Here is a 17964-nt window from a genome sequence, read left to right as displayed (position 1 = left end):
AATAACCCATATATAATAGTATTTTGCAATACCGACATAAACAGAAGGTAACATAACCTTAAAATCACGATTTAATTGAATTAATTCATTCATTTGTACATGAGATTGTTTCCACAATAGATTTTTAGGTTAGGTTCACACGTAATTGACACAAAAGACAATAAACTATTGTTCCTGTCAGTATCACGTTAACTTAACCTAAAAATCGTTATTGTGGACTAAACCTGAAAGATTTACGATAATAAATAATAAATGTAAAGAAAGATTTACGCTGAAATATTAAAATACTGACCATGCTGACGCGATTTTAAGGGGAAATTTAAATGTCCGCTTCAAGTTTGATTCATTGATTAAGATATTTGTAAATCTTACCTCATTCCCAAAGTTCGTTGTTCACTTTATTATTCACGAATTTGATGCGTCGATTAGAGGAAAAAACACCAGTTTTCAAGAACTTTTTGAACGCCTTCTCCTTGCAATATTGACACGAGGAGGACCTTTAATATTGGAGTCAAAGATTTTAGTTTCAAACGAAATTTTTAACAATTTGTTTTCATGGTTTTCATTATGCTACGAAGTTTATACTTACATCCTGTTAATTTGTGAGCAGTAGCAACTTTTGAATACATTCTCAACTTTAAACTTATCATTATTAGACACTGATGGTATTTATTTTACAGTTTTTACTTTCGTGACTTCCTGACTACTACTGATCTCTACATTTGCCGCAGAGCACGTGCAGTGCTGCCACCCATCGGCCGGAAGTTAATCTAAACTCAGGTGGTAAGTCGTCTGAAGTTGCCTCTCAAGATAACTGTAGTTTTCTGTTGGTACGGTTGGTACTTCCCGTATACCTCACTTCACAATTCACATTTCTCTTTCTTGACAGTTGCAGTGATTCCAGTGATCGCGTTTATCATTTTTAACGAACTTTTAGTATTTAAATACTCGAGAGTCAGTGAAATAAAGAAAAGTACATAAAAACTTTATGAAAATGTCTCTAGTTATTCTCTCGTTTTTTGTTTTTGGCGACAATCAGTGCAATATCGTGAACATCTACAAAATTAAAACAAGGTAACAATTCTAACCTACAAAACTTTTCAATAAGTCTGTTTTCTGTTGCAAACGTTGCAAAGCTTGCAAAATATATAAATAGCACTAACAAATTAGAATGAAATCAGGTAAATATCTAGAAAATTAAGCAACCTGAACGATTATAACCTATAATTCTTTTAATTTTATCCGTTACTCGCAATTTGCAAAATACATAAATAGTAGATTAATCCAGTGAAAATCAGTGAGGAAGTGTAAATTATCTAGAAAATTAAAGAAACGAGCACAGCAGTTATAATGATTATAATTTATAAAACTTAAAATTATAACCATTTGTCACTTGAAAAAATCTCATAATTGAGTGAAGAATATAAGGAAAAATGGTAAGTTTAGAGGTATAAATTTAATTTGTCAAAGATTTTATTTTCTTATACCTATTCATTAATAAAACTCGGGAATTTTTTTTTTCTCGACACGTTAATATACCAGGTTGAAATTATTATTATTATTACTCTTATTATTAGATATTTTTATTATTTCTTATTATTATTGAGTATATTTTAAGAAATAAAGACAATTTAATTAAAAATTATATTTCTTTAATAGACATTTTTATATATTATATAATATTAATAAATTAATAGGCGCCTAACTTTATTATGAGAAATGTTGAACATTTCCATTTTTCTCAGGTCACATTTTTAATAAATTCTTTTTCATATATATTAATATTAAATTATAATCTTAATAGAAACATTTACGATAATTACAATATCTTTTTGTATATATTTGTATATATAGTATAATATGAAGGCAAAATCGTTCATAAACAGATTTTATAATCAGTCTTCATGAGAAAATATTGCGATTTAATTATTTGCAAATTTGTAATCTTTCCTTTTTATAAATTATTAAAATATATTGGTCTGTTAATATTTCAATTTGTTTATAATATTATCATTACTCTTAAATATTGATGAAAATATAATTTTTTTATGAAAATGAATTTTTCCTTTACTATTTTATTTTAATTAATTTAATTTTATTAATTACATCAAAAATATCTCAAATTTTTTTAAGTACGATTTTTAAATTTAAATTTTACTTAAATGAGAAATTAAATAAATTCGGAAAATATACTTTTTTTGCACTTTTTGACGTGATTGGAAAGTGTCAGATATTGTAGCACCATTGTCGATGAATTGGGAATTTTTGTAAATTTATATAAATCATTTGCTATGTTATTGTGTTGAATAGCAATTTTTTGGAAAAAATTAATTCGGAGACTTGTTTTTTATTTCTGGATGAAAGAAGATTATTTTTCTCATTTTGACAGTTATCACCGACCAGTTCGTGCGATCATTTTCACTAGAAGAAGTAGACTGAAAAATTGTGTAAATTTGTGCATCCAATATAATCTGTAAAGATAATTAAAAAATGGTTTAATATTTATTTTCCACAACAACAAAAATAATTATAACAATGATAATAATAATAATGATAATAATAATAATAATAATAATAATAATAATAATAATAATAGTAAAAAAAAATAATTAATAAAAATAATAATATTAACAATAATGAAAATGACTAAATTTAGTAAAAATTACTATACTGACATTAGTGAAAATTACTGTACAGTCAATTTTACTAAAAACTGTATAGTAATTTTCACTAAAGACTGAATAGTAATTTTTGCTGACCACAGTATAGTATTTTTTACTAAAACACGGAAAAAAGTTTTCACCTGGAACATTAGTTAGAAATTTTACTATATTAACGAAATTTTTAGTTGATTCTATTAATACTTTCGCTTTTGTTATTGTAAAGAATTTTATCACTCTTTTAAGTAAAACTTTTTGCCGTGTTTTAGTCAAAAAATATTATATACTGTGGTCAGTAAAAATTATACTGACACTAGTAAAAATTACGCTCCAGTCTATAGTAATTATTATAATACTGAAATTAGTAAAAATTTCTATACTGACATTAGTGTCAATTACTGTACTGTTCTTAGTAAAAATTGTTATATACTGAAACTAGTAAAAATAACTGTAAATTCATAGTAACTACTACAAAATACGGAAATTAGTAAAAATTACTATACTGACACTGGTAAAGGTTACTATACAGTCAGTAGAAAAAATTTTAATACTGTTATCAGTAAACATTACTGTACAATTGTTAGTAAAAATTATTAAACTGAAGATAGTAAAAATTTTAATACTGAAGATAGTAAAAATTATAATACTGAAGATAGTAAAAATTATAATACTGAAGATAGTAAAAATTCTAATACTGAAGATAATAAAAATTATAATACTGAAGATAGTAAAAATTATTATAATTCCTTTCTTCGTAGAACGTTACAAATTTAGATTAACTTACTTTAGAAGTCGATTTCTTGCTTTGCTCAAAGTATCCGGTCCGTCTTTTAAAATGTATTTTCTAATTCCAAGCATGTAACGATGCACATAAGTGTCCCAGTCTAATGTTCCAATGTCGACATTAAAACATCCCGAGTCATTAGATTCCTTAAGGGCTTTCGTTAATTCTCTCATATTATTGCCGTGAAAGAACCATTCATTAATGGCAAAAAATTCCCCAGTGAGAGCTGCTCGCTGAAAGCGTTGTGTGATCTTCATCATTCTGTTGAATGAAAAACAATTTTTTTTAATGTAAATTTTATTTGTTTTGCAATTATTGTCATGCGGTTACATCCCTCTGGGATAAAGACCATGTTCGTTCCAAAAACGTTCTTAAAACTTTAGAACGATTCATGACGACCAAATAATGTTCCAAAAACATTTTAGGAACATGGATGTTCAAATAATGTTCTAGAACATTATATTTGTCGGACATGAAACGTTCTAAAAATGTTTTAAGAACATTTTAGGAACGAATCTGTTTTTTGTGCTCAGAGGGATATTGTTTTGCAATTATGTAAAGTTTAATATTTTCTATTTCTTTTTCCAGATAATTATTACTCACTTGGGTTTACTCCCTTGGAATTTCAAGACCATATCTACCAAAAATGCCGGGAAAAAATGAAGCATTGCCACCACGATTTTGTGGATAAATTTGTTTGTCCTAAAAGTGACTCCTGGATACCACATGACGTACTTTGATGGAGATTCAATTGCGTGTTTTCTGGTGAGTCGTCCGAATTCTCCCCATCTGGATTAATTCACAGGTATGTTAAGTATGTCAATTGCTATTAATTACTATTTTTTTTACATTTTTATACTATTTGCGTACTATTCGCGTACTATTTCCGTAATCGATTTTGAACTTACTTAACGGGATTGAACGTTCCACTGGTACAATTGTAAACTCTAAGTTTGTTGGTGCGTTCGATTGCATTGTGCCATGAGGCACAAATGAGAGTGTCCACGACATAGTCCACTGGAACAACATCAACAACCATTCTTGCATTGCAAACAATACTTCGAATAGTGCCTCTTCCGATTTCCATCATAATTCCTGAAATAAACGCAATTCAGAATCAGTTGTTTCCTTTTTTTTAATTTCAAGTAAAAAATGTAATTTCTTTTAAACTATTTAGACTTCTCGTGCGGGGACTATATGAGAGTTACGTTCGATGGCGATAAAAGTGGGGTCAAGTTAGCATAAAAAAAAAAATCTCACCTGTTATTCCGCAGACATTATCAACCCATCCGGGGAATGGTTCCTGATAAGCGGCACAAACAATACTCGGTCTGACAATTGAAATCGGCAATCCAGCACCCTTTGTCATTATTAAATTCTCCGCTAATCCTTTTGTCAACGTATAAGTATTCGGATGTCTTCCCATTAATTTTTTCTCCAATATTCTCAATGTCTCGTCGTCCAAATTTTCACACATGTCAATAACCGTGTGTGGTTTTACTTTCGTACTGCAAAAAAAAAAAAAATCGTAATGAATTAGGTCTCTGAAGTCAGCGTCGACAATAAGCGTTAAGTACAATTTTCTTTTTACGAAACCAAGAAAAATTACACAACTATTTTGAAGATTTTCAGTTCAAACAGTTAAGAATTCAAGGCGAAAGAAAGCAGTAATAAAAATTTAAAAGAAGAAAAGAAAAGAATGTAGAAAACTATCAGATAATTGCGTGAAAGGTTTACCTGTAAACTTCCTCCTTTATATCGTAGAGATCAGCGTTACTGTAAGCAGTGCTGACATGAATAATACTGACAAGATTCGACATACTTTTACAAAGTTCTATCATTCTATCAGTGCCTTTTGTGTTTAGATTAACAGCTACTTTTAGGGGTTCGTCAAATCGCACTGTTGCTGCACTGTGAAAGACAACATTGACACGTTGCATAAGCATTGCTTTGTCTTCTGGACTAAGACCCAATTCGGGTAGGCTCATGTCCCCCTTCACTGGAATTACTTTACTCAATGTTCCAGGATACTCCCAACGAATTCTGTCGTAGACCTGCAATTTTTTGATTGTTTAAATATAAAATAAGGCTGTCCACCTCCTTATGTTGAATATTAATCCAAAACACAAGGAAATCTATATTGTATTTTTACGTTATGTTCAACGTCAAGACGTAAAAATTATAGCTCATTTTATGTCCTTTCGTTTAACATAACTTAAGGCTACATAGACCTCTTTTGTGTCTTTATATTGAACTTAACATAAAATAACAAAGAAATGTCTTTATGTTGAAGAAAAATAAGAAAAAGTCCTTATGTTGAACATATCTTAAGGCTCTGTCCACAATAGGCTCTTTTATGTCCTTATGTTGAACAAAACTTAAAGCCATTTTCACAATAGACCCTTTTTATGACCTTATTTTAAACATAACTTAAGGGTATGCCCACAATAGACTTTTTTATGTATTTATATCGAACATAACAGAAAAATACAAAGAAATCTATTGTATTAAGTTATGGTCAACGTAAGGACAATAAGGCTATGTTCAAAATAGACTCTTTTGATGTCCTTCTCTTGAACATAACATAAAAATACAATAAATTTCTTTGTATTTTTATGCTAAATTCGATACAAGGACATAAAAAGAGCCATTTGTGGACATAGCCTAAAAAACAAAACCAATTGAAGACAAAGCTTAAAAAACAGAGCCAATTCTAGACATGGCCTAAAACATGACCTAAAATTTGCCTACTAAAACCTACTATTTACTACTTTTTTAACGTTATGCTACTATTTCGATACTTTTTTTAGATTTTAGCCACTAAAAGCTACTATTTCTGTTATTTTAGAATTTCCACTACTTTTAAATTCGCTAAAACTAGAAATCAAAAAACTATTCTCAAAAATTATAATCAAAATTCTTTAAAACGATTCAATTATTTTCAAAAAATATTCGAAATTAAATTTTCAATAGCTAGTATTTTCATTAAATTTCGCAAAAGAATTCAGTTATTTGAAAAAAAAAAATTGATAAAATTCATCATTGATAAAATCATCATTGATAAAATTCAATTATTTTCATAAATTAATAAAATTTTCACAGGAATTCAATTATTTTGGAATAGCATTTTCAAAAAAATTTCGAAAAAATCAATTATTTAACAAAATTTTTATACAATAAATTCAATTACTTTCACTAATCATAACATTTTTCGTGGAAATTCAATTTTTTAAAAAATCTTTGATTAAATTCTAAGAAAGAATTCAATTATTTTCATAAATAACAAAATTCATAGAAAAATTTCAATTATTTTTAATATTATTTTTAATTAATTAATCGAAAAATTCAATTATTTTCACAAATAAAGTTTTTCACGAGAATTCCAATGTTTAAAATAAAATTTTCATAATATTTATTATTTTTCAAAAAAATTAATTATTCAAAGCAATGTTTATAAAATTCTTATATGAAGAATTCAATTATTTTTGAAAATAACAAAATTTTTCACAGAAATTCAATTCTTTTTAAACATTTTAATAAACATTTTCTGCATTAATTCAATTATTTTTATAAATAATAAAATTCTTCTCAAAAATTCAATTATTTTTGAAAATTTTAATAAAATTCTTTGCAACTATTGAATTACTTTCATAAATAATAAAATTCATCGCAGGATTTTAATTATTTTTAATACAATTTTACAGGAATTGCTTAAAAAATGGAATTTTTTTGAAAATTTTATTTCAATTCCACAAAAAAATCAATTATTTAAAAAAATCTTGTTTTAAAATTCTTTAGAAGAATTTAATTATTTACAAAAATATTAGAATTTTTTTATAGGAATTTAAATATTTTCAAATATTTTAATAAAATTGTTTGCAAAATACAAAATACAAATTATTTTCATAAATAACAATATTCATCACAAGAATTCAATTATTTTTAAGAATAATAAATTTCTTTTTGAAAATTCAACTATTTTAGAAAATTCTAAGAAAATCGTTCGCAATAATTCAATTATTTTTATAAATAATAAAATTCCTCTCAGGGATTCAAATATTTTGGAAATTTGAATACAATTCTTAGCAACTATTCAATTATTTTCATAAATAATAAAATTCATTGCAGAATTTCAATTATTTTTAATACAATTTTTTAGGAATTGCTCATAAAAAAATGTAATTATTCAGAAATTTAATTTCAATTCCCGAAACAAATAAATTATTTTAAAAAAATGTTTTTGTAAACTTCTTTGCAAGAATTCAATTATTTAAAAAAATATTAGAATTTTTCACAGGAATTCAATTATATTTTCAAATATTTTAATAAAATTGATCGAAAGAAATCAATTATTTTAAATAAAATTTTAATAAAATTTTTTTGAAATAATTCAATTATTCTTTTAGATTTTAATAAAATTCTTCACAAGAATTCAATTATTTACATAATAAATAATTCTTCTCCAGAATTCAATTATTAAAGATAAATAACAAAATTATTCCCAAAAATTCAATTATTTTGAGGCATTTTAAAAAAATTCTTTGCAAAATTCAATTATTTTCATAAATAACAATGTTCATGACAAAAATTCAATTATATTTTCAAAAGTAATACATTTTTTCTTGGAAATTCAATTATTTTAAAAAATTCTAATGAAATTGTTCGCAGAGAATTCAATTATTTTCATAAATAATAAAATGATTTTTAGGAATTCAATTATTTTTTAAAAAATGTAATAAAATGACACACAGACATTCAATTCTTCTGAAAAATTTGAATAGAATTCTTTGTAAAATTTAATTATTTTTATAAACTTTTCGCAATTCAATGATTTTTAATATTTACTTATTTTCATAAAGTTTCCAAACAGAATTCAATTGTTCAAAAAAATTATTTGTAAAAATTTTCGTAAGAATTCAATTCTTTTCATGAATAATAAAAATTTCTCAGGAATTCAATTATTTAAATTAGAATTTGCATAAAATTAGTCGATAGAAATGAATTATTTAAAAATTTTTCGTAAGAATTAAATTATTTTTATAAATATTTAAATTCTTTCATACGAATAATATAAAATTCGTTGCAGGAATTCAATTTATTAGCAGGATAAGAAAGAGGAAAATATATTTTTCGATGAAAATTGGGAAAAAGTCGGAAAAATAAAATACAGAATGGAAGTTTTGTCAATTTTGTATAAAGTGTCTAAAACGAGTTTTTTTGGTCGTCAAGTTTAATTTTTCGATAATTACTTTTTTAGTACTCTTTTTTTAATATGAAAGCTACTTTTTGCTACTTTTTTAAAATTAATTCTCGAGTGCGAAGTCTGCATTTCAAGAATGACTAGTCAAAGCCAAAAATTAAAAAAAAAAAGAAGAAGAAGAAGAATGAAGTATAATTTAATTACCGGATTGTCAATGAGTTCCATAAATCTTTGCTCGACCGTTTGGCCCTTTTTTGGACGGATTAAAATAAAAATTGTGGCAAGTCGTGGGCATGATCGTAAAAGTTTTTCCACTAGTGCTTTTCCTAAAAAGCCAGTTGCACCTGTTATGAGAACGACAGATTCTGCAAAAAATGCCTCAATCGAACTCCCACCTGGATTAGCATTCTCGATTTGTTGTTCCTCGCCTGTAAATGTATTTGTCTTTCCCATTATGGTGAGAGTTCTTCTTATGATTATCCTTCCTGAAACGGAAAATTTTCTATATAAATTTCGCTGCTCTGTCTCTTTATTTATATATACTTTCTCGTTAAACTTTCCCACTTATTGGCTCTCACTTTTTTCATTTTTACAAAAATCGGAAAGTATTCTTTTTTTTTCCTCTCTTTATTTATATATATATATAGTTTCACTTTTGCTCGCATAGACACAATAATTGTCTAGTAAAATTTACAAAAGTGGTTCCATATATAATTAAATAATAATTAAAAATTAACCTAATTAAACATTATGTTCAAAAAATTTTAATTACTTTTGGAAATTTTCATAAAATTCGTCTCAAAAGTAATAATTCTTCAATTATTTTCAATACAATTTTAATGACATTTCTCGTAAGAATTTTATTTTTTATTAAATTATTAAAAAAAAAATAATAAAGTTCTTCGCGTAAATTCAAATATTTTCAATTCAATTTTTAAAAAATTTCTAGAAAGAATTGAATTTTTGAGTAATTTTAAATTGAAATTTTTTCTAAAAATTCTCAAAAATTATAATAAAATTCTCTTCGAAATAATTCAATAACTCTTTAAAAACAAATTTTAATAAAATTTCTTGAAAAAATTCAATTATGTTTATAATTGATAAAATTTTTCGCAGGAATGAAATTATTTTCAATAGAATTTTAATAAAAGGCCTCGAAAAAATTTAATTATTAAAATAAATTTAACCAAATTTTTATTTATATAGCAAATAAATATATTTATTTACGTTAAACAATCTTTTTTTATGGTAAATATATTTATTTACGTTAAATAAACTTTTTTTATGTTAAATAAATTTTGTTTATGTTAAATAAATTTTGTTTATGTTAAATAAATTTTGTTTATGTTAAATAAATTATGTTTATGTTAAAAAAAAATTTATTTGTTAAATAAATTCAATTTACGTTAAATGAACTTTGTTTAGTTTAAATAAATTTTATTTAATTTATAAAAAAAATTTAGATTTATGTACAAAAGAAAATTTTTTACAATTTGTAAATAAAAATTTTATTCTAAGAAAAATATTTGAATGTAAAATTATTCCAACAATTTAACTTCTAATATGCACATTAACATCAATTTTGTTGTACAAACATAAATTAATCAATAATTCTCATTTGCGAAATAATAGTTTTCTGATTGATTATTATAATTGAATTATTTTTCATGAAAAAAAAATATCTATTATTTTCCCCATTATTCATAATACAATAAATGCTAAAAAGATACGTTTTTATTAATTAAATCATTTGCATTTTGAGAAAAAACAAAAAAAATTTTTTTAAACATTCATATTGGCAAATTGCACTAGTAAATGAGAGATTGTATATTTTCATCGACATTATTGATTCTTCATGTACGCAGAAAAAGCTTGTTTGTAGGCTATTTGTAAGGAATATTGATTACATTATTTAGCTGTTGGAAAAAAAAAAAATTCTTTTTTATTCTCCTGCTCTTGAAAAATTTAATATCTTGTCGAATTATATGTGAGAGATAAGAAAAAAAAATTTATTTTTAAACAAAATAAAAAAAAAGATGGTGTAAAGTTATTTCTATTATTTATTATATTCGCCTTATCGATTTCTTTATAGGCGGAAGTTTTACGTAGTAATTTGTCTCAGGGACAAGAACTTTTAGCCAATAATAATTGTTTAGAAATGACGAGTGTGTAACGTTGTAGATCGTTTATAACTTGACATTAAAATATATAACTATATAAAATTTTCTTTTCTTTTATAATGTCAATTATTTCATTTAAGTGAGGAAATCGTTATTTCCAATGTATCACAGATGATTAATAATAATAATATCAAAGAATATAAAATTATTATTATATTTATTTTCTACAATCTAGTTTTCATCTGCAGATAAAAGAAAACATTTTTTTTTTAAATAAACAAATTTAATAACAAATTAAATGAATTAATAAATTAATTAATTGAATAATTAAATAAATCCTATTAATATAAAAAATTAATTTAAAATGATTTTTAATTAACAATTATTGTTAATTATTGTTAATTATTGTTAATTATTGTTAAAATCATTTTAAATTAATTTTTTATATTAATAGGATTTATTTAATTATTCAATTAATTATTTTATTTAAATTAGAAATTAAATAATAAAAATAAAATCATTTAAAAATTGTCAAATTAAAACAAATATAATTAATTTAGCAGTAAAAATATTAATTATTATATCTAGTAATTAATATTATTAATTATTATATAATAATTTTTTATTTATAAAATTACATATAACTACAATTTGTAATGAAATTAATTTCATTTTCGTGAAATTAATTTATTAATTATAGATTAGTTAATTAATTAGTTGTAGTAAAAAAAAAAAACGACGCATTAAAAAAATCAACAGGCAGAAACTATTGAATTTGAATTTTAAAAAAGTAAAAATTAATTTAAAACTTATTAAATAATAATTTCTAAAATATTAGTGTAAAAATTTGGGGAAATATACAAATTGATGAATAAAGTTTAATAATAATTTTGCAAGTCATGCGATTAATAGAGAGAAAGAGAGAGAGAGAGAGAGAGAGAGAGAGAGAGAGAGAGAGAGAGAGAGAGAGAGAGAGAGAGAGAGACCGGTTGTTAATGGTTGTTGACTTCTTATTTTTTTTCTAATTTATATCGGAAATAAAATATTTTACCTCTTAGATAATTTGGAAAGTTATTCAAAATTTTTTCTTTAAATAAAAAAATTATATAATTTCTATTTATTGTCTAATTTTACATTTTACATTTTTTCTATTTATAAGTTTATATACTTGTCTGTTATCAAATAATTATTTACTTGAATCAAGTAATTTTTTATTTGAACCAAATATATTGTAATTGAACCAATAATTTCAGTATTTGAAGCAAATATAATTTAATTTATTTGTATTAAAAATTATTTGATTCAAGTAAATATTTATTTATTACTCTCTAAGTGTAAATTAGTAAAAATGTTTACTAATTTGAATTAGTGAATGACTTTTTGCTTTTGAATTCGGAAATTTTACTAATAAATTGTAATTTCTATTTATTTATTAATAAAATTTACAAATTTAGGTAGAAATTAGTTAATTTTTATTTATTTATTTATTATTTATTTATTTATAATTATATAAAATTATAAATTAATAATATTTATTAATTTATTAGTGAAATTGACAATTTTACTAATAAATTAGTAGCAATTACGTTGTTTTTATCTATTTATTTATTACTCTACTAATTTGTTGGTAAAATTGAAATACTAATAAATTAGTAGAAAGTACTATTTTTTTTGTAAAATTAAGGGCATTTGAACCATGATGACGTCACAGATTTAAAACTAATGCTTTGCACAAACTGTGACGTCATCAAGGTTCAAATCCCCTTAACTAATTCAAAAACAAAAACTCAATCACTAATTCAAATTAGTAAACATATTTACCAATTCAAAATTTAGAAAGTAATAAATCAGTAATCGGTTATTAATTTATTATTATTGTTATTATATTGTTGTTATTTTTATTTATTAAAAAAAATGTTTTTTTGAATTTTTATTTCTAATGTTATTATTTTTGAAGAATATCATTTGCAATTGAAAAAAAAATATTTTAAAAAACACTAAGGACACTTATTGTATTTGAATTTATAAGAAACGTTTCACTAACTTAGATTATTTATTTTAAAAAAATATTCTCTACGTAGTTTAAAAAAATGATAAGATAATAATTATTCGAGTAATTAATGACGTTTTCAATACAAGTTTCTGAATTCAAATTGTCTTTACATTGATATTAAGTTGTTTGACGGAATGAATTTTTTTTTTCTAAAAACATATTTTAATAACTTTTAACAAAACGATAAATTAAAGAATAAAAATTTTTTATTCCGAGCAACAAAGAATTTTTAATAAATTATGTAAAAGAAAAGAAAAATTGTCCCATTTATTTCTTCAATAAATAAATAATAAAAATAATTATGAAAATAAATGAAATTAATAATTATTTATATAATAAATAATAATAATTAATATAATATTTATATAATAAATAATAATAATTAATATATATTTATATAATATAAACTATATATATGTATATAATTCAACAATTATAAATTACTTTTTTTTATAAATAAAAATAATAATTTCGAAAAAGTAAAAAAAAAAAATTAAATAGATGTTTATAAATGATAATTAGGTATATTAGCTAATATTTGCAAGAAAAAATTAACTCTTTTTTATCGCAGAACCTTCAAATAAGCATTAATCAACATTTGTTACAATATTTAATATTTCAAATAATGACTAGTCCATAATACAGTTTCCAGTTTGCACGAAGGCAAAAATAAATATAGAAATGAGTACAAATTACATTATTCCTAAAGGAGTAGAGCGATTAGTCTAATTTAGGGCAACTATCCCCAATTACTGATCTATTAAGAACATATCGTGAGTCCACTCTAAATAAATATTTACCAGAAAAAATTGTTTCTTTATCATTAGATTATAAATTTAATGAGGAAAAAAAATACTTTTCTGTTTACAAAAATTTACATTTTTAATAAATATAAATTATAATATATGAAAATTAATTTTATTATACTATAAATTAATATTAATAATTAATATTAACAATAATAATAATTATTATTAATTATTAACTAATTAATAAATTGTTTAAAAATACAATCCTTTCCCTATGAGGAAGCAAAATATTTTTTTATTAATTTTAATTAATATTTAATTAATACTTAATTAATATTTAATTAATACTAAATTAATATTTAATTAATATTAATTATTATTAATTATTAATAATCAACAATAGTAATAATAATAATGATAATAATAATAATAATAATAATAATAATAATAATAATAATAATAATAATAATAATAATAATAATAATAATAATAATTACATAAATATAAATTATAATAAACTGAAATATAAACTAAAGTAAAAGAATAATAAAAAAATTAATATAATAAATTAATAAACAACTGTATAATAAATAATTAATTTGAAATTAAAATAATTGGACTATCCGCTATGAATGGAAGACAGTGTACAGTAATTCGAACACTTTTTTTTATTTTATTTTCTCTAAAGAAGAATTTTATTAAGAAAAAATTTGATTTAATTCATACCTATTTTTTTGCTCACGTGTATAAACTAGTGCAATATTGATTTTAAAAGTACACCAAGTTCTTGACCTGCATGATTTCCTAAATAGATAATAATAACTGACATTTTCAATTTGTATTTTCTTTTTTTTTTTAATAAAAAATTTATTTTTCTTAATTCGTAAAAAAAAAATTTCTCCAAATCATTTTTAAGAATGAAATTAACATATTGTTTATGTATATACATAAATATGGAAAACTAATATCGTACATAAAATTATTTTCTTAAAAGATTCAATTTTGAGATAAATATCCCATTATTGAGTAAAACATTTTCTGCGAGAAGTATATGAAAAAAAAAAAAATTATTTTACTATTTTTACGTGCAGATATGAATTTCGTATTTTGTTAGTTTTTATTTTTTTTTTAAATTACTTTTTGGTTTATTTATATTATTTTGATTTTAGTTTGTATTTATTAGTTTTTTTTTAGTTTTTTTTTAGTTTAATTTCCAATAAATTTTTTTTAATTATTTAGTTCAGTTAATTCAGTCGCAAAAATAAATGAAACTTAGTTTCTCAATTAATATTTAATGTTAATAAAATTAGTAAATAATAAATAAAAAATAATAAATAAAAAATAACAAATAAATAAAAAATAACAAGTAAATAAAAAATAACAAATAATAAATAAAAAATAAATAACAAATAATAATTGAAGAAATAATAATTAATAATTAATTAATAATTATTAGTTATTAATTATTAATAATAAAAATAAAATTAAATAATTAAATTAATAGTTAATAAATAAATATTATTATTTAATGTCAAACGAAGTTTACATGTTTTTTGCATTATAAAATTTTCTTTGAGAGAAGTTTATCATTGATATCATTTCTTTGCTTGTTTTGCACTTAAATAAATAAAAGATTATAAGGAGAGGAGTTCGTTACTAAAAAATTTTTTGCGGTTCATTCGAAAAAAATGCGATTTTTACCAATTTGCAAATAATATATAAAGTTGAAAAATTATCGCCGTATAATTCGTATAAAAAATATTTTTAGAAGCAATTAACAATAATAAATAATAATTATTTAAATTTAACTCATTTTTTATTTTTTTCTCCACTGAATTAATTTTCAAGTTAATAAAAATTGTAGTTTAGTTATTAAAAAGAATTTCCGTATTTTTTTTGTTTAAAAAAAGAAAAAATTAATTTTTTTCTCAACTAATTTAAATTTCAAGTTACTAAAAATTGTAGTTTAGTTATTAAAAAGAATTTCTGTATTTTTTTATTTAAAAAAAGAAAAAATTAATTTTTTTCTCAACTAAATTAAATTTCAAGTTACTAAAAATTGTATTTTTATTTATTAAAAAGAATTTCTGTATTTTTTTAATAGTTTTTTATTTTTAATTTAAAGAAAAAAAAAATTTTTTTATCAACTAAATTAAATTTTCAGTGTATTAAAAATTGTAGTTTAATTATATAAAAAGAATTCTGAACTTTTAGTTCAGAAATTTAAATTTTAAATAATTTTTTATATTTTATTATTTTTAATTTTTTATATTCTCATTATTAGTGTAGAAAAAAAAATTTTTCCCTTTGAGTATTTTACTTTAAGAATGAAAATTTACCCGTCTTAATCGTCTTCTTTGAAATAAATTTTCTTGTACATTGCCAATTATTTTTTCAATGGTATTCGTTTTTTTTTTTTCTTTCTTTTTACAAAAGTATTATAAAGAACACTGGCACATTATTTTATACACTGATACTAACTCGCGATTATAAATTATTGTGCATCCAATTGCTGTATATGAATTCGCTACAATTCCAAACAACTACTGATAGAATGTTTCTAAAGGACAAACTTCAGTTATCATTGCATTCAATTTTATTTGAAAGGGAAGGGGGTTGGTGGGATCGACATTGTCGGCTTTATAACGTTTAACAGGTGTATTTTTCAGCTTTCCCTCAAACACTGAAGATGGCATTGTCCATCTCCGTGTAGCGACCTTAATTTTAAATTAATACAAAAATTAATAAAAAAAAAAAAATAATTAAAAAATTAATAAAAAAAATAAATAAATAAAAAATTAATAAAAAAAATAAATAAAAAATTAATAAAAAAATAATTAAAAAATTAATTATAAAAATTGAAAAAAAGAAAGAAAACACAAAAATGTTTATTTTCCTTTTGATATTTATAAAAACAAAGTTTTATTTATTTTTTTTTTTTAAAAAGAAGAAAAATTTTTTCTTTTTGCTTTTTTTATTTTTAAAAAACCAAAATATTTTTATTTACAAAATAGTAATAAAAATAATGAAAATAAAAGAAAAACAATATTAACATTAATAATTATTTATTTCAACAGAAAGTTGACATTAAATAATAAAAATAATAATAAAAATACAATAAAAACTACAAACAGTAATGAATTAAGGGCTTTGTGTAGATAAATAAATATTTGAATAACAAAATGTTGATAGAAATAGTAAAAATAAATAAACTAAAAAATAATAATAAAATAAAAAAATAAAAATAAATAAATAATAAAAATTAAAACAACGAAGTGATAATAATTATATTTTTATTAAAAAAATTGTATATAAAATAAATAATAAAAAAATAATAATGAAACAATATTAAAATAAATAATAGTTAAACTTTCTAAGTAAAGAATTTAAAATTTTAGAAAAGAATGAAAATCGGTGGAAATATTTATTTTTTTTTTTATTAAAAGACAATAATTGAAAATTTTAGAAAAGAATTAAAAATTGTTGGAAGTATTATTTATTTTTTAATTCGAACAAAATAATTGAAATATTTAGAAAAGAATGAAAATTTTGTTATTTATTTACTTTTTTTATTTAGAAAAACAATGAATACGTGAATATTTATATGAATACAAAACAAAGGAGTTGAAAATATTATTGGTGAGAGTATTTTCTCAATATTTACACTCAAGATATATATTAATTATATAAGTAACACAAATGTACACGACCCGGAAATACTTTCTTCCGATACATTCATATAATGCACCTTTTTCCAACATCCACACATAAAACTCACCTCGTTACATGCAGAATCCACTAGTCTTCGCGAAAAGAGAGAGTATCTGACATACTCGACGTTCTTCTTTCAACTGAAGTGAAACATACTTTTGTACCCCTCTAAATAACTTCTCTTACTAACATTATTTTCCACTACCATATTCTCCGTCATTTTATTCACAATTCTTCTTCCTTTTTATTCAATATATTTTTATACTTTACAAAAAGAAAAATAACCAAAAAGAAAAATAATCGAAAATAAAAGGTTTTTTTATTTTTGAAAAATTATTTTTAAAATCGATTCTGTATTTTTCGTTTTACTATAATAGTATAGCTAATTAATATAATGTTTTAAAAACTGATGGTTTTTTTCATCTTTCGTCGAGGAATAAATTTATCATTTTTTTTTGCAAGTGAGAAAAATAAGCATTGGACCAAATATCCAGCGGCAAAATTGAATTAAAAGTTTCTAAACTGGTTAGATTTCTTTTTACTGTTTCCAATGAATTTAAATTTCGCGCCGAGAAACTGGCTCTGGGTTAAGAGGCCATTTGAAATAAAAATAAAAATTCATAGTTTATTAATAAAATTATTATATTTATTATCAATAAAAATAAAAATAGAAAAAATTTCTTTAAT

The 17964-nt window shown here is 21.9% G+C and overlaps 2 protein-coding genes across 4 annotated transcripts in view; both read right to left on the bottom strand.

The window, feature by feature from the left end:
• The window catches only part of LOC122507102 (sodium-independent sulfate anion transporter-like), a 146341-nt gene extending 145766 nt beyond the window's left edge, over positions 1–575 (bottom strand). For both annotated transcript variants that reach the window (XM_043619641.1, XM_043619638.1), the window contains exon 1: positions 373–575. The gene's annotated coding sequence lies outside the window, so the exon portion shown is untranslated. The remainder of the gene's footprint in view (positions 1–372) is intronic.
• Positions 576–2357: 1782 nt separating this feature from the next.
• Positions 2358–17472, bottom strand: LOC122507139 (putative fatty acyl-CoA reductase CG5065). Of its 2 annotated transcripts, none has more exons than XM_043619700.1 (8): positions 17345–17472; positions 8849–9129; positions 5182–5498; positions 4705–4952; positions 4353–4539; positions 4048–4233; positions 3445–3705; positions 2358–2471 (listed from the first exon to the last, which is right to left on the bottom strand). In XM_043619700.1, exons 2-8 carry the CDS (start codon positions 9095–9097, stop codon positions 2393–2395), a joined length of 1527 nt encoding a protein of 508 aa, XP_043475635.1. In that variant the 5' UTR covers positions 9098–9129; positions 17345–17472; the 3' UTR covers positions 2358–2392. The 2 variants fall into 2 exon arrangements, with proteins under 2 accessions (XP_043475635.1, XP_043475636.1); XM_043619701.1 differs by lacking the exon at positions 17345–17472 and adding an exon at positions 15906–16106.
• Positions 17473–17964: the final 492 nt, after the last annotated feature.

This window comes from Leptopilina heterotoma, unplaced genomic scaffold, assembly GCF_015476425.1.
Source record: "Leptopilina heterotoma isolate Lh14 unplaced genomic scaffold, ASM1547642v1 Lhet_45, whole genome shotgun sequence".
Taxonomy (NCBI): domain Eukaryota; kingdom Metazoa; phylum Arthropoda; class Insecta; order Hymenoptera; family Figitidae; genus Leptopilina; species Leptopilina heterotoma.
Note: the sequence above shows the minus strand (reverse complement) of the source record. Positions and strands in the feature narration are given on the sequence as shown.